Source organism: Hyperoodon ampullatus (genome assembly GCF_949752795.1).
Source record: "Hyperoodon ampullatus genome assembly, chromosome: 4".
Classification (NCBI taxonomy): Eukaryota; Metazoa; Chordata; class Mammalia; order Artiodactyla; family Ziphiidae; genus Hyperoodon; species Hyperoodon ampullatus.
In genome coordinates this window covers 51,298,391-51,317,814 of record NC_136917.1, presented here as the reverse complement: position 1 = coordinate 51,317,814, position 19,424 = coordinate 51,298,391, and the positions used below count along the sequence as shown (strand labels likewise).

At 40.8% G+C, this 19,424-nt stretch overlaps 1 protein-coding gene across 3 annotated transcripts in view; it reads left to right on the top strand.

The window, feature by feature from the left end:
* Positions 1-15,043: 15,043 nt before the first annotated feature.
* Positions 15,044-19,424, top strand: part of STK32A (serine/threonine kinase 32A) — a gene marked incomplete at both ends in the record, with an annotated part of 117,704 nt that continues 113,323 nt past the window's right edge. For all 3 annotated transcript variants that reach the window (XM_079702208.1, XM_079702207.1, XM_079702209.1), the window contains one exon: positions 15,044-15,095. In XM_079702208.1, the coding sequence (XP_079558334.1) occupies positions 15,044-15,095 (52 nt within the window). The remainder of the gene's footprint in view (positions 15,096-19,424) is intronic.

The following is a 19,424-nucleotide window of genomic DNA, read 5'->3' as shown; positions in this document are numbered from 1 at the left end:
TGCACACAAAATGCCTTTTGAAGAGTAGGTGTTTAATAACATGAAGTTACCCTTACTACATAACCATTTCCTTTCATCAGTGGAGATCATTTCAGATGGAATACTACTGCTGTAATCTTGTCAGTGTACGCTCCTCAAGTATCAGCACAAAAGCAAATTTGCAAAACAAACCAGCCCACTCTTTTGAAGTAAAAGGAAAGGAAGGTGATACTAGCCCAACCACTCAAGCATACCATGCCTGGGGAGGAAAAAGCAGGCCCACCTCCCTTTGAAGAATCTACTCTACACTCCAGTTCTTCAAGAGTTTATCTAAGATACAGGAAGTCCCAGTCAAAGGAGTTCAAAGAATTCTCCAAAAAATGGTTGCGCTCAGAATAATGAGGTCAAAAGAACAGGTATTGTAGTAGGTGACAAACAGTCCAGGTTTGCCCCAGACTGTCCTGATATTAGCACTGAAAGTCCCACATCTCAGTAACGCTTTCAATCCGGGGCAAACAGAGTTGGCTGTTTGCTCTAACCATAGGTCACAGTACATGCTCCCTGGTCACAGAATAACAGTACTAGAAGGGACCATAGAAACTACCCAGTCCAATCTCTTCATTTAACAGATGGAAAGTCTGATCCTAGGTATGGGCCAGGTACAGAGCTAAATCCAAAGAGTGTTTCAGAAGACAAGGGAACTCCAGCATTCTAATTCTAGATTTGTAAGTGTCATACAGAGGAAAAAAATTTATAGTGGTGAAAGGCCCAGACCTTGAACTCAGACTACTTGGGCTTCTATCCTGTGACCCTGCACAAACTCTCTGACCTTTTTAAGCTCCAGTACTCTTGACTGAAAATTGGTAATTGTTAGCATTGAATGACGGGGTGCAAGTAAAGTGTTGGGCTCAGCGCTTGGCACATAAAAAATGCTAAATAAATATTTATTAGTAGTAGTATTAGTTTTAATCTATTTCTCTTCTTTTCCTTCATTAATCATCATCATCATCATTATTATTATTACTTGCTACTTAGAACAAGGGAGACGCAAGGAAGGAAAATAAGACTCTTGGATTTTCACTAAAATCATATGGACTTTAAGTACACCAAAGGACAGTGTTTCACACTTGGAAATTACTTGAAATAAGTCACTGTGAACTTTTGTCATGCTGATCTGAACAATTTACAGACACTTTTGGAAAAGATACTTCTTTGATTAGGACAAATACACTGAAATTGCTTTAGTAATTTACCTTCAAAGTACTGCATGTAGTTCTTCCAAAAGGCTCCTTTCAAAATGCAGAATCTTTACCACCATTCCCTAGGTCCTGAGCCATTCCCTGTAGAAACCAAACAGTACTATTAACAGCACTCACCAAAGGATGGATGTGCCACAATAAAGATGAGGTATATTTGAAACTATTACATACACCAATGATACAACAGAATTTTGATTCAGAAATAATGCTTCATGAATATAACTGGTATTCAGAAGATGTGGACTACTTCAGGATACAAAAAAAGCCAAATACACAATTCCTCTTTCTTCTATTCCTCTTTTACAGTTCAATACTATAATCTATTAAAATGTAAGTCACTTCCATACCTAGCAGTGTAGAAAATGATGAAAAAATCAGAATTTTAGAAAAGCAAGTCAGGTGCCTTTGAGGACCACAGCACGCTTTCTTCGATGTGCACTGAATGAAGGTGAGCTTTGAGAGGAGTAAAGGACAGCATTTTACCCTTTATTTCAGAGACACTTGAAGATATTTCACTACTTCCTGGTTTGATTTATACTCTAGATTGTTTCCTATTTCCCTTTTCTAAACTTCTCATCGAAATAGCCTCCAAAAGTACAAAAATTCACAACTCTGGGAGAAAATATCTCAAATTACAGTATGGATAGGCTAAACTGAGAAACATTTGTGTCTAAAGAGGGCAATATTTTAGGGAAAAAAACACTATCCCCAGAAACCCACAAATGGAGGCAGAAGAGTCCAAAACAAAACACACAAATTAATCCAATGAAACCTAACATTCATCCTAAATGTGAAAAATATGTATTTATACATTAATGGATTTTTAAATATCTCCTTAGGCAATTTTAAAAAAAGGAATATAATTTCATCAGATGTATTTTCCATTGTCAGAACACAACTCCATGTCATTCCCTTCACTTCTGGGTCATACGGAAGGCCAGCTCATTGCAAAGACATCCAAATAAACAAGAAAAACACCAAGATAAAGGAAGGAGAGGGGAAATGGTAGATGAGTACTTATCAGCTTGCTATATTATCTAGGTAAATACCAAGTCTATTGACCGTTCCTACATGCTCCTGAATATTCTAATATATGACTATTTAGGGTGTGTGTGTGTGTGTGTGTGTGTGTGTGTGTGTGTTGAGAGTAAAGGCCTGAGGAGGGAACCGGTGACTTAAGGAATTAAATTGTTTATAGGTAAATAAGATCACTCCGTCCCCTCATGGTAACAGCTTTATCTAATCTTTCATAAGAGTGGGGTATAAACTAATGATGTAGAGAACAAAGTCAAGCTGTGAATGTCTCATTTCTTTCTTTATAGTATACAGAAACTGTTTAAGAAATTAAATCCTTTGCACATTGTGAGCTGTCATTCATAGATCGTTTGGTTGAGTAACATGAGTGGCTGACATCAGAAAAGCCAGGTTGAAATATTCTGGCTTTAAAACAACTTTATGGGAATGCTCTCTCTTTAAGGTTATATTTTTGATCGTTATATTTATGATATAAGAAGGGATTAAAATTGTGTCACATGCACTTATCCATACAAGCACATGCACACACATATGCCATACAGAGAGGAAGCCTATAGTGTAATGAAAAGGATACTGACTTTGTAGTAAACCAGAGCTGGGAGTTTGGGAAGCTTACGACACCATGTGAGTTTCTGTTTTCTGTTCTGAAAACAGAAGATAGCAGCACAGAGTTTATGGGTTTGTCGTGACAGGAGTACACACTGCCTCTGTCAGGTTATTGCACTTGCTGTTTTCTCTGTGGATGATGTTTTCCTCCTTCACAACCACACAGCTTTGCACATGCTGTTCCCTCGGGCTGGAGCACTCTTTTCCCCTTCCCTTTGCCCAACTAATGTGTACTTTACCTTCAGGACTGAGCTTGGGTACTATGCTCCTGTGACACCTTTGCTGACACCCCTAGACTAGGCCGTGTGCTTCATTTATGTACTCGCGGAGCATTCTAACTTCTGTTATCACGCCCCTATTACCCTGGACTGAAATTGCCAGCTAATTTGCCTGAATTTTTATTAGATGATGAGCTCCTTAAAATACATATCTATTTAGTTCAGGGCTCTAACCATGTCTCCCAACAATGATCTTTCCAAACCAACAGTGCTGAGGAGGGCCCAGCAACAATGGGCATTCTTTCACACCTTTTGTACACAAGAGAGGTATTTGGCGTAATAATAGTAATAATAATGCAATTATTAGGTATCTCTCTGCACCATGCATGGCAAAAAGTGCTTTCGTGCACTATCTCATTTAGTCATTGCAATACTCGTTGGGAATATGTACTACTAGCATCCACATTGTACAGATCAAGAAACAAAGACTCTGAGTCTAAATGACTTCACAAGGGCAAGAAGCTTTAGATGGTGAATTCAAGAAATAAACCGAGGGCTTCCCGAGGGCTTCCCTGGTGGCACAGTGGTTGAGAGTCCGCCTGCCGATGCAGGGGATACGGGTTCGTGCCCCGCTCCGGGAGGATCCCACATGCCGTGGAGCGACTGGGCCCGTGAGCCATGGCCGCTGAGCCTGCGCGTCCGGAGCCTGTGCTCAGCAACAGGAGAGGCCACAACAGTGAGAGGCCCCTGTACCGGAAAAAAAAAAACAGGTCTGTCTGACGCTAGAAAAATTCTTTTCTCACCAAGAATGCAAGTTTTCTGGACAACAGTTAAATGATTCACTCCTCAATGAAGGCTGTGGAATAAATGAGCACACGGATGTATATACAGTAGGCACCACAACTATTCATTTCTCATGTGCTTTAACTCATAACCATTTTTCCTCTCTCTTTTTCAGTTAATTATTTTGAGTAAGCATGTATGAGGGAAGAATTTGATACTATATCTATCTCTTTATTTTGGACAATAAATATAAACTGTTCCCATTACATCTTATTGTTTCCTTCTCCTCAATTAAACTGTCACACTCACAGGCTGAATGGTGAAGACAGCGTGATACTTATTCTGCACTCACTGGAGTGCTTGCTCCTCAAGAACAGGGGTTGTTTATTTATCTTTGTGGCTCCAGCTTCTGGCATGATGTTGTCCCCACTGTAGACAAATGATAAACTCTGCAGTAATGGGTTGTTAAATAAATCGTGAACTTGAGGTTACAGAATTTGTAAAGGCCGTTTGGAAACTATGAATATAACTCATTTAATGAAATTGAGAAACAAAATGGAGGGTCTTTGCAAGGATAATAGCTAAAAGAAATGTCAGGTTATCACACAGTTTCTACAAGTGAGTAAATTGGTAGAAGTGGATAAACCAGGTAAAACTGAACATTAAATTGCATTCATCAAATATTTGCCAACTTACTAAATCTGAGACACTGAGCTAGGATCTATGATTTAGTCGATAGCTAAGGAGAATTTTCTTATTGTTACAAAAGAGAACTTATCTTTTTAGTAACTGAGAATAATTTGCATGTCAGACCAAGAGAAAATAAAGCTTTGTCTTAGCTAAGGAGAATTTTCTTATTGTTACAAAAGAGAACTTATCTTTTTAGTAACTGAGAATAATTTGCATGTCAGACCAAGAGAAAATAAAGCTTTGTCTTATGTGGAGAGGGCAGAGCAATCTTACTAAAACTCAACTTACTAAACTCAACTTACTAAACTAAACTCAAATGAGGTCCATTTTCCTGCCTAACACATCTGAGGGCTTCCCACTGCCGTTATGTTTAAATTTCAAGCTCTTTTCCATAGCATATTTGGTTCCTCAGATCTTTCTTCCATCCTTTCTCACTCCCACTATACTCCTTATTTTCCAATTACATTATATTTTTTATATGTCTCCCCAGATATTATGCTTTTGTATGCCTCCAGTCTCCAAATTTGGAATGCCTTGCTCTCTATCTAGTGACCTCCATTCATCCTTCAAGACACTGATCAAGTAACTGAAGCTTCTGACACCTTCAGGCAGAAGTAACCAATTCAGCCAGTGCTCTCCAGGGGTTCCCACTGGGCACCTATCAATCTCAGGCTGTAGTTACACTTCCATCCAAACCACAAAATTCTCATGTCCAGCTTCATGTCTTACTTGTCTTTGTGTGTTTTAAATATAGCCCAATAAATGTCCATTTACATCATGGGAATGGTTACTGCTTCGAGGTGTAATAAATCTTCTTTGTATTTTCCTCCTGGACTAAGAAGTGAAAAAAAATGGTCGAAATAGACAAGCATTTATTATTTTTTTTATTAGTTTCTGCTTTATAACAAAGTGAATCCGTCATACATATACATCTGTTCCCACATCCCTTCCCTCATGCATCTCCCTCCCTCCCACCCTCCCTATCCCACCCCTCCAGGCGGTCACAAAGCACCGAGCTGATCTCCCTGTGCTCTGTGGCTGCTTCCCACTATCTATCTACCTTACGTTTGGTAGTGTATATATGTCCATGCCTCTCTTTCGCTTTGTCACAGCTTACCCTTCCCCCTCCCCATATCCTCAAGTCCATTCTCAAGTAGGTCTGTGTCTTTATTCCTATTTTACCCCTAGGTTCTTCATGACATTTTTTTAAAATTCCATATATATGTGTTAGCATACGGTATTTGTCTTTCTCTTTCTGACTTACTTCACTCTGTATGACAGACTCTAGGTCTATCCACCTCATTACAAATAGCTCAGTTTCGTTTCTTTTTATGGCTGAGTAATATTCCATTGTATATATGTGCCACATCTTCTTTAACCATTCATCCGATGATGGACACTTAGGTTGTTTCCAGCTCCGGGCTATTGTGAATAGAGCTGCAATGAACATTTTGGTACATGTCTCTTTTTGAATTATGGTTTTCTCAGGGTATATGCCTAGTAGTGGGATTGCTGGGTCATATGGTAGTTCTATTTGTAGTTTTTTAAGGAACCTCCATACTGTTCTCCATAGTGGCTGTACCAAATCACATTCCCACCAGCAGTGCAAGAGTGTTCCGTTTTCTCCACACTCTCTCCAGCATTTATTGTTTCTAGATTTCTTGATGATGGCCATTCTGACTGGTGTGAGATGATATCTCATTGTAGTTTTGATTTGCATTTCTCTAATGATTAATGATGTTGAGCATTCTTTCATGTGTTTGTTGGCAGTCTGTATATCTTCTTTGGAGAAATGCCTATTTAAGTCTTCTGCCCGTTTTTGGATTCGGTTGTTTGTTTTTTTGCTATTGAGCTGCATGAGCTGTTTATAAATTTTGGAGATTAATCCTTTGTCAGTTGCTTCATTTGCAAATATTTTCTCCCATTCTGAGGGTTGTCTTTTGGTCTTGTTTATGGTTTCCTTTGCTGTGCAAAAGCTTTGAAGTTTCATTAGGTCCCATTTGTTTATCTTTGTTTTTAGTTCCATTTCTCTAGGAGGTGGGTCCAAAAGGATCTTGCTGTGATTTATGTCATAGAGTGTTCTGCCTATGTTTTCCTCTAAGAGTTTGATAGTTTCTGGCCTTACATTTAGGTCTTTAATCCATTTTGAGCTTATTTTTGTGTATGGTGTTAGGGAATGATCTAATCTCATACTTTTACATGTACCTGTCCAGTTTTCCCAGCACCACTTATTGAAGAGGCTGTTCTTTCTCCACTGTACATTCCTGCCTCCTTTATCAAAGGTAAGTTGACCATATGTGCGTGGGTTTATCTCTGGGCTTTCTATCCTGTTCCATTGATCTATCTTTCTGTTTTTGTGCCAGTACCACACTGTCTTGATTACTGTAGCTTTGTAGTATAGTCTGAAGTCAGGGAGCCTGATTCCTCCAGCTCCGTTTTTCGTTCTCAAGATTGCTTTGGCTATTCGGGGTCTTTTGTTTTTCCAAACAAATTTTGAAATTTTTTGTTCTAGTTCTGTGAAAAATGCCAGTGGTAGTTTGATAGGGATTGCATTGAATCTGTAGATTGCTTTGGGTAGTAGAGTCATTTTCACAATATTGATTCTTCCAATCCAGGAGCATGGTATATCTCTCCATCTATTTGTATCATCTTTAATTTCTTTCATCAGTGTCTTATAATTTTCTGCATACAGGTCTTTTGTCTCCTTAGGTAGGTTTATTCCTAGATATTTTATTCTTTTTGTTGCAATGGTAAATGGGAGTGTTTTCTTGATTTCACTTTCAGATTTTTCATCATTAGTGTACAGGAATGCCAGAGATTTCTGTGCATTAATTTTGTATCCTGCTACTTTACCAAATTCATTGATTAGCTCTAGTAGTTTTCTGGTAGCATCTTTAGGATTCTCTATGTATAGTACCATGTCATCTGCAAACAGTGACAGCTTTACTTCTTTTCCAATTTGGATTCCTTTTATTTCCTTTTCTTCTCTGATTGCTGTGGCTAAAACTTCCAAAACTAAGTTGAATAAGAGTGGTGAGAGTGGGCAGCCTTGTCTGACAAGCATTTATTTATTTAATTAAACACTTTCTATTTACCAAACACTGGTTCAACATTGGATGTATAATGGTGGATAAGACAGATGTTCCTTCCCCCATGGAGCCTGCATTCAGTGGGGGAAAGCATAGCAAAGAACTTACATAAACAAATTAATTATAGTTTGTAATGAGTGATAAGATGGAAGAAATTAGAGTACATGGTGGGGAATGGAGAAAGTGGCAGGGAAACAACTTCAGATAAGAAACTGAGGGAAGGTCTCTCTGAACTAGAGAAAGGTGAACTGATAGCTGAACGATGAGGAGTCCCGAACCATGTCCATGCATAAACAAGAGCCATTCAAATGTCCTGCGGTAGGGACACACTTAGCATGGTCTGCAGAAAGCCATGGTGGCTGGAGTGGAATGAGCAGAACACTGGTCCTAGATGAAGTTGGACCAGTTGGCAGGGAATGGACTGGATAAAAGAGTGTCACTTTATTCTCAATGCTGTGGAACCCAGTGGACAGCTTCAAGCCAAGAATGGAATGGTTGGATTGGTGTGGTATTAGCGCTTGTGTTGTAAGCCATGACTTAAAGAAAAAAAGTTTTCAAATTTGGGATATCTATCTGGACAAGACTTCCTCACTGGTTTACCGGTCACTTCATTCTCCTCTCCACTGGGTGGCTCCAAAGATTGTCATAAGTATCTGGCCTGGTTAGTCTCCCAAGTAACTGCTTTATGGCAGTCTCCTTAAACAGCTATGTTACAGACAAAAGAGTATGAACAACGAAATAAATAAAAGGGTAAAACACAATCAGCTCTTTGAAACAGACCTGCATTTGATAGACTATATATGAGGCAAGAATCACTATTTTTTCTATAAAACCCACGTATGCCAAACCTTTGCATGACTAAATACATTAGGACTGATGAGTAGTTTTATTTTAAGCAGAAGTGACTGTGCCGACAGAAGAATGGTTTATAGAAGATATCTGAGAAGTATTAGGGCAGAACCTGGCAGCCTGCTAATTAAAATGACAGCCTTAACAGTTGCCAGTTTCTGTGTGCTTACTCTGTGCTGCTTAGCACCACGCTAAGTGCATGCTAAGTGCATATACATTGTCTCATTAAATCTCCCATTAATCATAGCTGATAGGAATGACCATTATCCCCTTCACTAAAATTGGGAAATTGAGACTTAGGACCTTTAAGTGACTTAGCAAACATCTCAGAGATATTAAGATGTGGAGCTCCCATTTGGGTAGAAGGCTGCCTGATTCCAAAACCCCTTATGCAAGCCAGGACCAAAAAGAGGCTTCCAGAGACATCACTTCTAGTCTCAATCTACTTTATTGCAATCTCAGTTTTCTCAGTGATAAGATGGATATCATTATCTCCTAGGGGAAAGGGGGAGATACTAATAGGGGTCCAAGAAATCTGTAGTGCATCTCCAATGCCATGAAGACAATCAAAGTGTTTTGGAAACTACCAGATGTTATATAAAAACAATGTATTTTCAATCAGGTGTCTGATTTGTGCCTTAAAAATAATATCCTCTGGGCTTCCCTGGTGGCGCGGTGGTTGAGAGTCCGCCTGCCAATGCAGGGGACACGGGTTCGTGCCCCGGTCCGGGAAGATCCCACATGCCACGGAGCGGCTGGGCCCGTGAGCCATGGCTGCTGAGCCTGCGCATCCGGAGCCTGTGCTCCGCAATGGGAGAGGCCACAACAGTGAGAGGCCCGCGTAACACAAAAACAAAACAAAACAAAAATAATATCCTCTCCCCAAAATGATTCCTTAAAAATTCTCTTTTTTTTCTAAACGTGGTTGCCCTCTTTTGGAACTTGACGCAAATTCCATTTTAAATGTTCATTTATATCATCCGATCCTCTCTCAAACAGGTTTTCATAAGGAACTGGCAATATAAAGTAAGGTTCTACAGAGTTCTGCCACAAACTCATTGTGTGGCTTTTGGCAAATTCCTTCCTCAGGACCCGCATTGGTAAAGGAGAGAGTGGGCCAGTTGAAGTTCAAGGTTATTCCAACCTTGAACATTACTAGGATAGAATGTAGCCCATGGCTGAGGTAATAGAAAGAAGATGAAAGGGGCTAAGTCATAATAAAACAAGATAATTACTCTGAAATATTTGTTTGAGTAAATTATGGGGCTCTTGACTATAAGGTGACCACCAACAGCTTCAACAATTTCAGCAGATATTTAAGATGCATTAGACACCATTGTATGAGCTAGTACTAAACAAGGTGACCAAAGCCAAGGTGGTTCTTGCACTCTGTGCAAGTTTACATCTAGACAGATCAAAAAGTGGGAGTCTGAAAACTACGTTTCAGCCACAGACACATTCTGTTGGACCAACACAGTTTTTCACATTTTAAAAACTTGCCAATGTTTATAAATGATGCGAGATTTCACAGAAGTTCTCGAGTCTCACTTCCCTTTTAAAATCTGAATATTTGGCAACGCAGAGCTGGTATTTCCACATTGCAGCAAAACGCTGGACTTGAATAGAAGCTGTTCCCACATCACTCCCAGACTAGACCTACACCCTCCGGTGTCTCTCCCCTCACCCTCACCTCACCCACCACCTCACACACCACCTCACACCCTGGCAATTTCAGTAAGAAACCTATATGCCAGTTCTCCGATGGCTTAAGTGTGCGTGACTCTAGAGTTAGAGAGAAAACATTAAGAAGTTATTTCAATCATGGTGATTATTACAAAGGGGAAGTACAGGGAGCTGCCACGGGAGAGAACAAAGAAACTTCCAGTGGGATTGATGTTAAAAACGGGGGCTGGGAGCCAGGAAACCCGGGTCTAGAAAAGGTTCTCTCCATTAATTATGTTACACTGGACAAGTATTTTTCTTCTCTGTGTCTCAATTTCCCCAGCTGTAAAACGAGGAAATCTGCAAAACCATAATCGTTACATGATCCTTCATGTCGGGATCTATAAAATTCTCAACCCTCTCTTGGATCTTCCTAACACCCCTAGGAAGTCTTAAAGGAAATCGTGCCTCTCCCCATCTGAGATGTGCAGGCTCCTATCCGCCACCTCCATATCCACCATCCTCGGCGGCACTGCCCGGGTATCTTGAGTTGGAGATGGGGGGGAAGGGGGTCACTTCAGGGGAACCGGGTCTCGGTCTGGGAAGTTGGGTCGCGCTCTGCGTCTCTGCGGCTCCGGATCCTGCCAATGCGCCGCGGGACCCGCCGCCAGCTCGCAGCGCCGCCCTCCCGCCTCGCCCTCGCCCTGGCGGAGCTTGGAGCCCTGGAGACTGCCCAGCCGATCCCGCGGAGCACGGCGCCCGGGACCGCCCGCCAGCCGGCTGCTCCCCGCCCCTGCCCCGACCCCGGAACCACCCCTCCCGGAGGAGCTGCGACCTCTGCCAACGCTCGGACCCCTCAGCAGCTGCAGGTGCCAGCCCGCCCCGCCCAGCCCCGCGCTCGCGGCCGCTGGAACGCCCAGGCAGGTAGGTGCCTTTCCCTGCTTGCTCCTCGTTTCTCGGAGTTGATCTTTTAGCTTCTGCTCCCCGGGTGGAAGCACCAGTCTGAGCTTCTCGGAAGGCGTGAAGCGAGAGCCGAGATCTAGGTGAGTGATGGTCTAGATTTTTTCCTTTTAAGTAAACCTGCATACTAAGGGCACTGTTGGGAACCTAGGAAGTTAAAACGGAAGAGAAATATAAAGGCAGGCAGTCAGGATGACCCACCACAATCTGATAGGGCTGGGACCATTCCTAGCTTCTTAGCTATTTTGTACCCTACTTTGTCCCCCAGCTTCTGACTCGGGTCCAGATGCGGACAGACGTCAATAAATATTTGCTGGGTGGAGATAAGTACGGGAGGTATTTCTGCTTGTTTCTCTTATCCAGTCTCACAACAAGCCAACACTGCCTTTGATGGTTGGCTTCATCTCCACCAGGATTTTTCCCCCCTAAGCTGAAGGATTTGAATGTTTTTACACAAAGTGCCGAGGATTCACACAATGGACTGCTATACAGCACTTAAAAAGCAGAAATCAGAGCTGTAGAGATCAGCGTGGCTAGATCGCACAAGTAGAATGGTAATGATTACAGTAAGATGCAAAATATACCTACTATACGATGTCATTTAGGTGACTTACTTTAAAAGACATGTCGTGTGTGTAAAATCGTAGAAAGTGGACTGTAAAATGTATACCAGATTCACAATTGTGGCTGTCTTGGGGAAGTATGAAAGGGGAATTAATCTGGCATGAGGATTGAGGTGGAAAAACTATTTACCTACAGTTTTAATATATAAAAATGATGAAGCAAAAGTTGATGAAATATAAACAATACTTAACTGCAAGTGGTTGTAACTTGGGTCTTTTTCAGGATATTTTCTTTCTTTCTCACATTTCTAAATTTGTCTCAGCTTAAGTACTGTTTTTCAAATGCAAACAAAATAAATTATGTCTATGCATATGCTGTGACAATAAAACTAGACAGTTCTGTCAGAAGTTACTACTTTCTTGCATCACAACATAGGTTCTTCCTGAAGAAGACAACTCTTTACCTAGGGAGCCTTAGCTGCTTGGAGCAGCTCACCTGTTGACATCCCCCAAAAGTATAGGCCAGAGGTCAAATGTCATCTGCAGTTAATAATCTGATAAGTGGCCAGGTCAAGGTAGAATCTGGAAACTCTTTGTGTTCCTATAAGACACATTGCTGTTTCTCTTATATTTTCTGTTTAGGATGTTCATTTCCATGGGTGGTGACTGTCTGCTTGACATCTCAAAAAGTGGTTATGTAACACTGCAGAGTTAATATCAGGTCAGGAAAGAGGCCTATAGCTCTTCTGGGCCCTATTCAGCGGAACGGAAAAGACGTGTCTCCACTTGCCTGCCAGAAAAACGTTGGTTTCTTTCTGGATATGAGGGAAAGTTACCAATTTGGTTATCCGTGAAGGGAGAAAAAGATAAAGACCATTCTAGACTGGATTGAGAGTATTAAGTGCAGTGGAGAAACCACCACCCGATAGTCCAAGCCTGCTCATCCCCCAAACATACACAAAATTTGTTCCCTGTTTACATATTTTCTTCCCTCTAAAAAAAAAAAAAAACCACTGGATATTTGGTAAACAAAATTGTCTGCACATCAGAATGCAACTCAGAAATATGGCAAATTGTGATAATATTCCTCTTTCTCTTTCTGACTTGACAACTTGCAAGGTCAGTGCTCGGTACATCTTGTGTTGCAGGAAGATGGGCTACTTGAGAAAAGCCTGAGGTGTGAAGAAAAATCTAAGAACGACAGGATTGGGGTGTGGTGTGAAAACTACATGTAGCGAGGTTTTACGCACAAAATTAAAGAGAACATAGCCCCAGTCGGTAGTATTAACAACTGCAGCTCCTTCAAATTGATGTTCTCTTTAGGACTGAGCCTCTCTAATGTCATCTGTGGCTCAGCCCTGACTCTATTTCCCACTTTTTCAGGACTCTAAATGCAGTAATGCAACACACAGGGCACCCCATTTGCTTCTCCCTAGCCCACGAGGAAACACTAAGGGCATCCCACCTGCTTCTTCCTCATCCTCTTTTCCACTGGCATTAAAAGCCCTTTGTTTTTAGCCCAGAGATATAGTTGAGTTCTTCCTATCTTCCTGATCTCCATCATCCCCTCTGAGCTTCCTCCAGACACCCTTTACCTCCTGCCCCTCTCTCCCCTCCCCCATACCATTTAATCACTTGCTTCCTAATTGCTGACTGTCTTTGCTCTCCATTTAATGATTCTTTTTGAAGTCCAGAAGGCACTTTGCCAGCAGTTGGCTTTCAGTATGACAAGCCACATTTCTTTAATGAGTCTGCCTTCCAAATGAAGGCTTTACTTACATTTCCCCTAATAGGAAAAGGAGCTTTTCTTCTAGATTTGTTCCGGGGCTCCTCTAGTTCCTTTTCAATAACTCATCCTTAGCCCAGGTTCACGTGGGATACTTTTTTCAATTCTGACTCTGATCTGTATTTCCTTCACATGCAAAAACTCCAAGAGGAAATCAACAGTGTCAAATTTAAAAGAAAATAATACGTGATAAGGAAATACCACTACTAATAAAATAGCAATAGCTAATATTACTTCTTTGTAAATTATGTGCCAGGCGTGGTGCTAGCTGCCTCACACAGATTGTCTCATTAACTATATGCCATGAGCTGTATTTGTCCTGTACATGAGATTTGCTCAAGCCATATAGCTAAAACAAACTTTTTTTAAAATTAATTTTTATTGGAGTATAGTTGCTTTACATAAAATGAACTTTTAAGTATAGTTTTATATAACATCTGGATCTTTACCCTTTCTTGGGTAAATCTGAAGATCTGGCCCCTGGGCCCATGTTTCCACTTAGCAACAATCTTTTAGATCCAAGAGCAGTGACATCTTGTAGATGGAGCCTGGATTCACTAGGTCACCAGTGTCGCCAGCAGGCAGTAATGTCTTCCACCTGGTCCAGCTCAATTACTTGCATTTCCCTCTGGCTCTTGTAGGCATCTGAGCTTGTTATTCCTACAGAAGGCATTGCTATTTCTCCCATTTAAGAGATGAGAAATTAGGTCATTGAGCCAAAGCCGTTATCAGTGTCAGTTTTAGAACCAGAACTCTGGATGCTGCCTCTCCTTACCAGTTTCCAAGAAAGTAAAGTTATTTATGTTTAAAAATGAACAAAGCCATAAATACACAACTTTCAGGGCTTTTTAGCTCTCGCATATGTCGTTCAATTTGGGCTCCCTAGTGGCCTGCAATTATCAAGCACTTGTGCTGTGAAAAGACTTTACGTATTATCTCATGAAATCACATTTAATTTGTCTTTGAGGTAAGGACCGTTATGATCTTCAAGTTCAGGGAAAGGAAAAAAAGTAATGTGTTCCATGAAACTCAGCGACTTGCTGGTATGATCAAGCCCAAACTCAGAACTTGTTCCTTTGATGTTGTAGTAACTTCCAGGGTATGAGGAAAGAGGGGTATGTCTTTTTATGACTAAAAAAATAAGTTGTTGATCACACATCAAAAAAATGTTTAAAATTAACATATTTTCTCAAAGACATGGAGAGTCACAATAAAATATTTTTTAGTTTATAGTGGTTAAATAAAGTATTGCTGACCTCATTTTAAACTTGCCTTCACTCTCAGAAAAATATTTTGCTTTCGTCCTTTTTTGTAAGTCCAGGTCCACTTCTGATGAGGCCATGTAGTGGGTACTCCCAGATGCTTGATGTTCTCTGTTTTCTCTGAGGTTAATTTTCGGCCATAGTCTATAATCAGGGTACCTAGAGTATACCATATCATAAGGATACCATTTCTTTTTCTCCCCTAGATATCTAGCTAAGGTTTCCGGTCCTCTTTTGAGTGAAGCTGAATGTTTCTGCTGGGATAATGTAACTGGAGGATCCGGGTCTGGGCAGACTTGACCATGGGAGCCAACACTTCAAGCAAACCACCGGTGTTTGATGAAAATGACGATGGTGAGAAACGTGCGATAATTGTATATAAACATAGAGTCTGCAAAATTCAAATATAAGCTCCTTGTTTCATAAGCAAACTGTCATGTAAGACCTTAAAAAAAAAAAAAAAGAACTGCAAGGGTAAGCCTGAGGACCTGGTAGACTAAGAGCTGGATTTTTACCTTCCACTTTCCATGGGACCTTGGACAACTTTTTTTTTTTTTAATTAGAAAAGTGATATATTAGATTTTTTTAAACTTTTTATTTTATATTGGAGTATAGTTGATTAACAGTGTTGTGATAGTTTCAGGTGTACAGCAAAGTGATTCAGTTATACATGTACATATAGCTATTCTTTTTCAAATTCTCTTCCCATTTAGGTTGTTACATAATATTGAGTAGAGTTCCCTGTGTTATAAAGTAGATCCTTGTTGGTTATCCATTTTAAATATAGCAGTGTGTACATATCAATCCCACACTCCCTAACTATCCCTTTCCCCCTGGTAACCATAAGTTCTTTCTCTACATCTATGAGTCTGTTTCTGTTTTATAAATAAGTTCACTTGTATAATTTCTTTTTAGATTCCACATATAAGTGATATCATACAGCTTTCTTAATCACAACTCTACCAATGCCCTTTGTCCAAAGGGAGCTATGGGTTGTCATCTGGTGGATAGAAGACCTTGAAACAAAATGATTTATTTGTTCTCTGTGCTGCTCCCTTGACAGTGAAGTTACCCCTATTGCTAACTGTTATAGAAAAATTCTTATATTATCAAGTTGCATGTGAATGATAATTGATACTCATAATATTATACAATGGAGTCAGGCAAGCAAGTTGGTGCCTTCTGAGCGTCTCATTAGCATGTTCCAGGGTCCTAGCCAAATTCCACAAGGCTAGGTCATAGGAAAAAGGATCAGTTTTATTTATTGGAGAAAAGGGAAACTTTACAGCAGCCTTGTAGGCATATACTGTTTATAGGTTGCCTGGGAAAAAGGTGGCCCTGGGTCCTAGCTAGTAAGTTATCCAGGCCCCCCAGAGGCAGCCCTCAGTCATTTCCAGGGAGCTCTGCTAAATGGACCACAGAGAAAAAGAACAATGAACTGAAATCCAGGAGATCTGAACACTAGTCCTATTACCAGCTACCTGTGTGCTCAAGAAGTTTATTTACCTTCAATTTCCTCATCAATCAAGTGAGAGGAGAGAGTAGTAACCTTGAAGGTCTTTTTCAACTCCAAAAGTTTATCATTTTGAGATCCTAAAGGCACTTTGCAAAAATTATGAAGCAGCATCTGAATCATCAAGGAAAGTTTGCTCAAACAGAAACTGCAAATAACAGTGGCATAGAGAAGATGGTAGTATTTTTCTTTCTCATGTAACAATCCAGGCATAAGTAATTCAGGTGAGATGTGGCTGCGAAGGGTTAGGGACTCTGGCTCTGACAAGCTGGCTTCCTTTCCTTCCCTTCCCAGCCCTAGAGTGTTACTGTCACCCTCATGCCTCAGGTTGGCTCACCACCACATCCACATTCCAGCCAGTGGGAAGGGGAAGAGTGGGGAGACCGAGCCCACTTCTTTTAAGGATATGATCTGCCTCTTGCTTGTCACTTTCACTCACATGCACGTGCTTCATTACAAAGGAGACTGGGAAATTTAGTTAGTTATCTTGCATGGCCATGAACCTTCTAAATACAAGGAGTTGTGTTTTGTTACAAAAGAAGGGGACAATTAGTTATTTGCCATGGCTGGGAGACAAACAGAAGTCTGCTGCAATCTTAATTTTTGAGTCTTTGGTTGGACCCTTTAAAAAACAGATGTCTTACCGATCAAGATGCCTTATTGCCAGCTATTCACTATCAGTTTAGAGGTGCATCATGACTACCTATACACACAAAAGTCCCCAGATAGCCAAAGCAATCTTGTGAATGAAAAACGGAGCTGGAGGAATCAGGCTCCCTGACTTCAGACTATACTACAAAGCTACAGTAATCAAGACAGTATGGTACTGGCACAAAAACAGAAAGATAGATCAATGGAACAGGATAGAAAGCCCAGAGATAAACCCACGCACATATGGTCACCTTATCTTTGATAAAGGAGGCAGGAATGTACAGTGGAGAAAGGACAGCCTCTTCAATAAGTGGTGCTGGGAAAACTGGAGAGGTACATGTAAAAGTATGAAATTAGAACACTCCCTAACACCATACACAAAAATAAGCTCAAAATGGATTAAAGACCTAAATGTAAGGCCAGACACTATCAAACTCTTAGAGGAAAACATAGGCAGAACACTCTATGACATAAATCACAGCAAGATCCTTTTTGACTCACCTCCTAGAGAAATGGAAATAAAAACAAAAATAAACAAATTGGACCTAATGAAACTTCAAAGCTTTTGCACAGCAAAGGAAACCATAAACAAGACCAAAAGACAACCCTCAGAATGGGAGAAAATATTTGCAAATGAAGCAACTGACAAAGGATTAATCTCCAAAATGTATAAGCAGCTCATGCAGCTCAATAGCAAAAAAACAAACAACCCAATCCAAAAACGGGCAGAAGACTTAAATAGACATTTCTCCAAAGAAGATATATAGACTGCCAACAAAACATATGAAAGGATGCTCAACATCATTATTAGAGAAATGCAAATCAAAACTACAATGAGATATCATCTCACACCAGTCAGAATGGCCATCATCAAAAAAATCTAGAAACAATAAATGCTGGAGAGGGTGCAGAGAAAAGGGAACACTCTTGCACTGCTGGTGGGAATGTGATTTGGTACAGCCACTATGGAGAACAGTATGGAGGTTCCTTAAAAAACTACAAATAGAACTACCCTATGACCCAGCAATCCCACTACTGGGCATATACCCTGAGAAAACCATAATTCAAAAAGAGTCATGTACCAAAATGTTCATTGCAGCTCTATTTACAATAGCCAGGACATGGAAGCAACCTAAGTGTCCATCAACAGATGAATGGATAAAGAAGATGTGGCACATATACACAATGGAATATTACTCAGCCATAAAAAAAAAGAAATTGAGCTATTTGTAATGAGGTGGATAGACCTAGAGTCTGTCATACAGATTGAAGTAAGTCAGAAAGAGAAAGACAAATACCGTATGCTAACACATATATATGGAATTTAAGAAAAAAAATGTCATGAAGAACCTAGGGGTAAGACAGGAATAAAGACACAGACCTACTAGAGAATGGACTTGAGGATATGGAGAGGGGGAAGGGTAAGCTGTCACAAAGCGAGAGAGAGGCATGGACATATATACGCTACCAAACGTAAGGTAGATAGCTAGTGGGAAGCAGCCGCATAGCACAGGGAGATCAGCTCGGTGCTTTGTGACCGCCTGGAGGGGTGGGATGGGGAGGGTGGGAGGGAGGGAGATGCATGAGGGAAGGGATATGGGAACATATGTATAAGTGATTCACTTTGTTACAAAGCAGAAACTAACACACCATTGTAAAGCAATTATACTCCAATAAAGATGTAAAAAAAACAAAAAACCCAAAATATTCTCATAGGAACCCTGAAATTATATAGTTTGAAAACGGTCTTAAGGAAACTTTTTCCCACTCATATCTGTTGCCTTGCTTTGCTTTATCAAGTTGTAAAGTCAAGGATCTAGAGGCCAGGGATGTTCCTTGATTTTTCCATCTCTAAAATGGGAAGGCAAGAAGGCTTAGATTTCATTTGTTTGGTTCCCTGTGCTCTCTACAGATTCAAAACTAATGTGCATGAGGCTGGTCCTCAGAGAACAGAGGAGGTAAGAGAGGCCAGCTTCGTGCTTGTTACTTGCTAGGGGTATGTATTGTTTTAAGGTATTAGGGTAACATGATAATGAGAAAATACACAGATGTCTAAATCTTCAATCCAGCCAGCCCTTGGTCTCATTGAGTGCCCAAGAAAGCAACTGCCCCAAGGGATTATGGCAAATGGGAAATCAGGTAGCACTTTATAAGTACCTTCAAGGGGCTCTGGGAAAACTAGGTTGGAGTGAAGTTAGGCTTAAGGAGCAAGCAAATCTTTCTTAACACCCTCTAGGGTCACCACTTTTTGTGGTCCTGCCCCCCAGGCCAATGAGCTGAGCCTACAGCAGCACCCTTAGAGAGAAGAGCTGAGCCTAACAGTATGTCTGCACTTCCCAGGGGTGAAGCTCTGAGTCCGTTCACACACACAGTTGCAAGGCAGAAGTAGAAAGGCAAATCCGCCTACTATGAGCCCATCACTCTGCTAGATGTCCCTCTGCTAGATGTGAGGAACAGAGTAGGAGAGAAGATGGCCCTTCCCCTGCCCTTGTGGAGCTCGTATTCTAATCGTGGGAGGC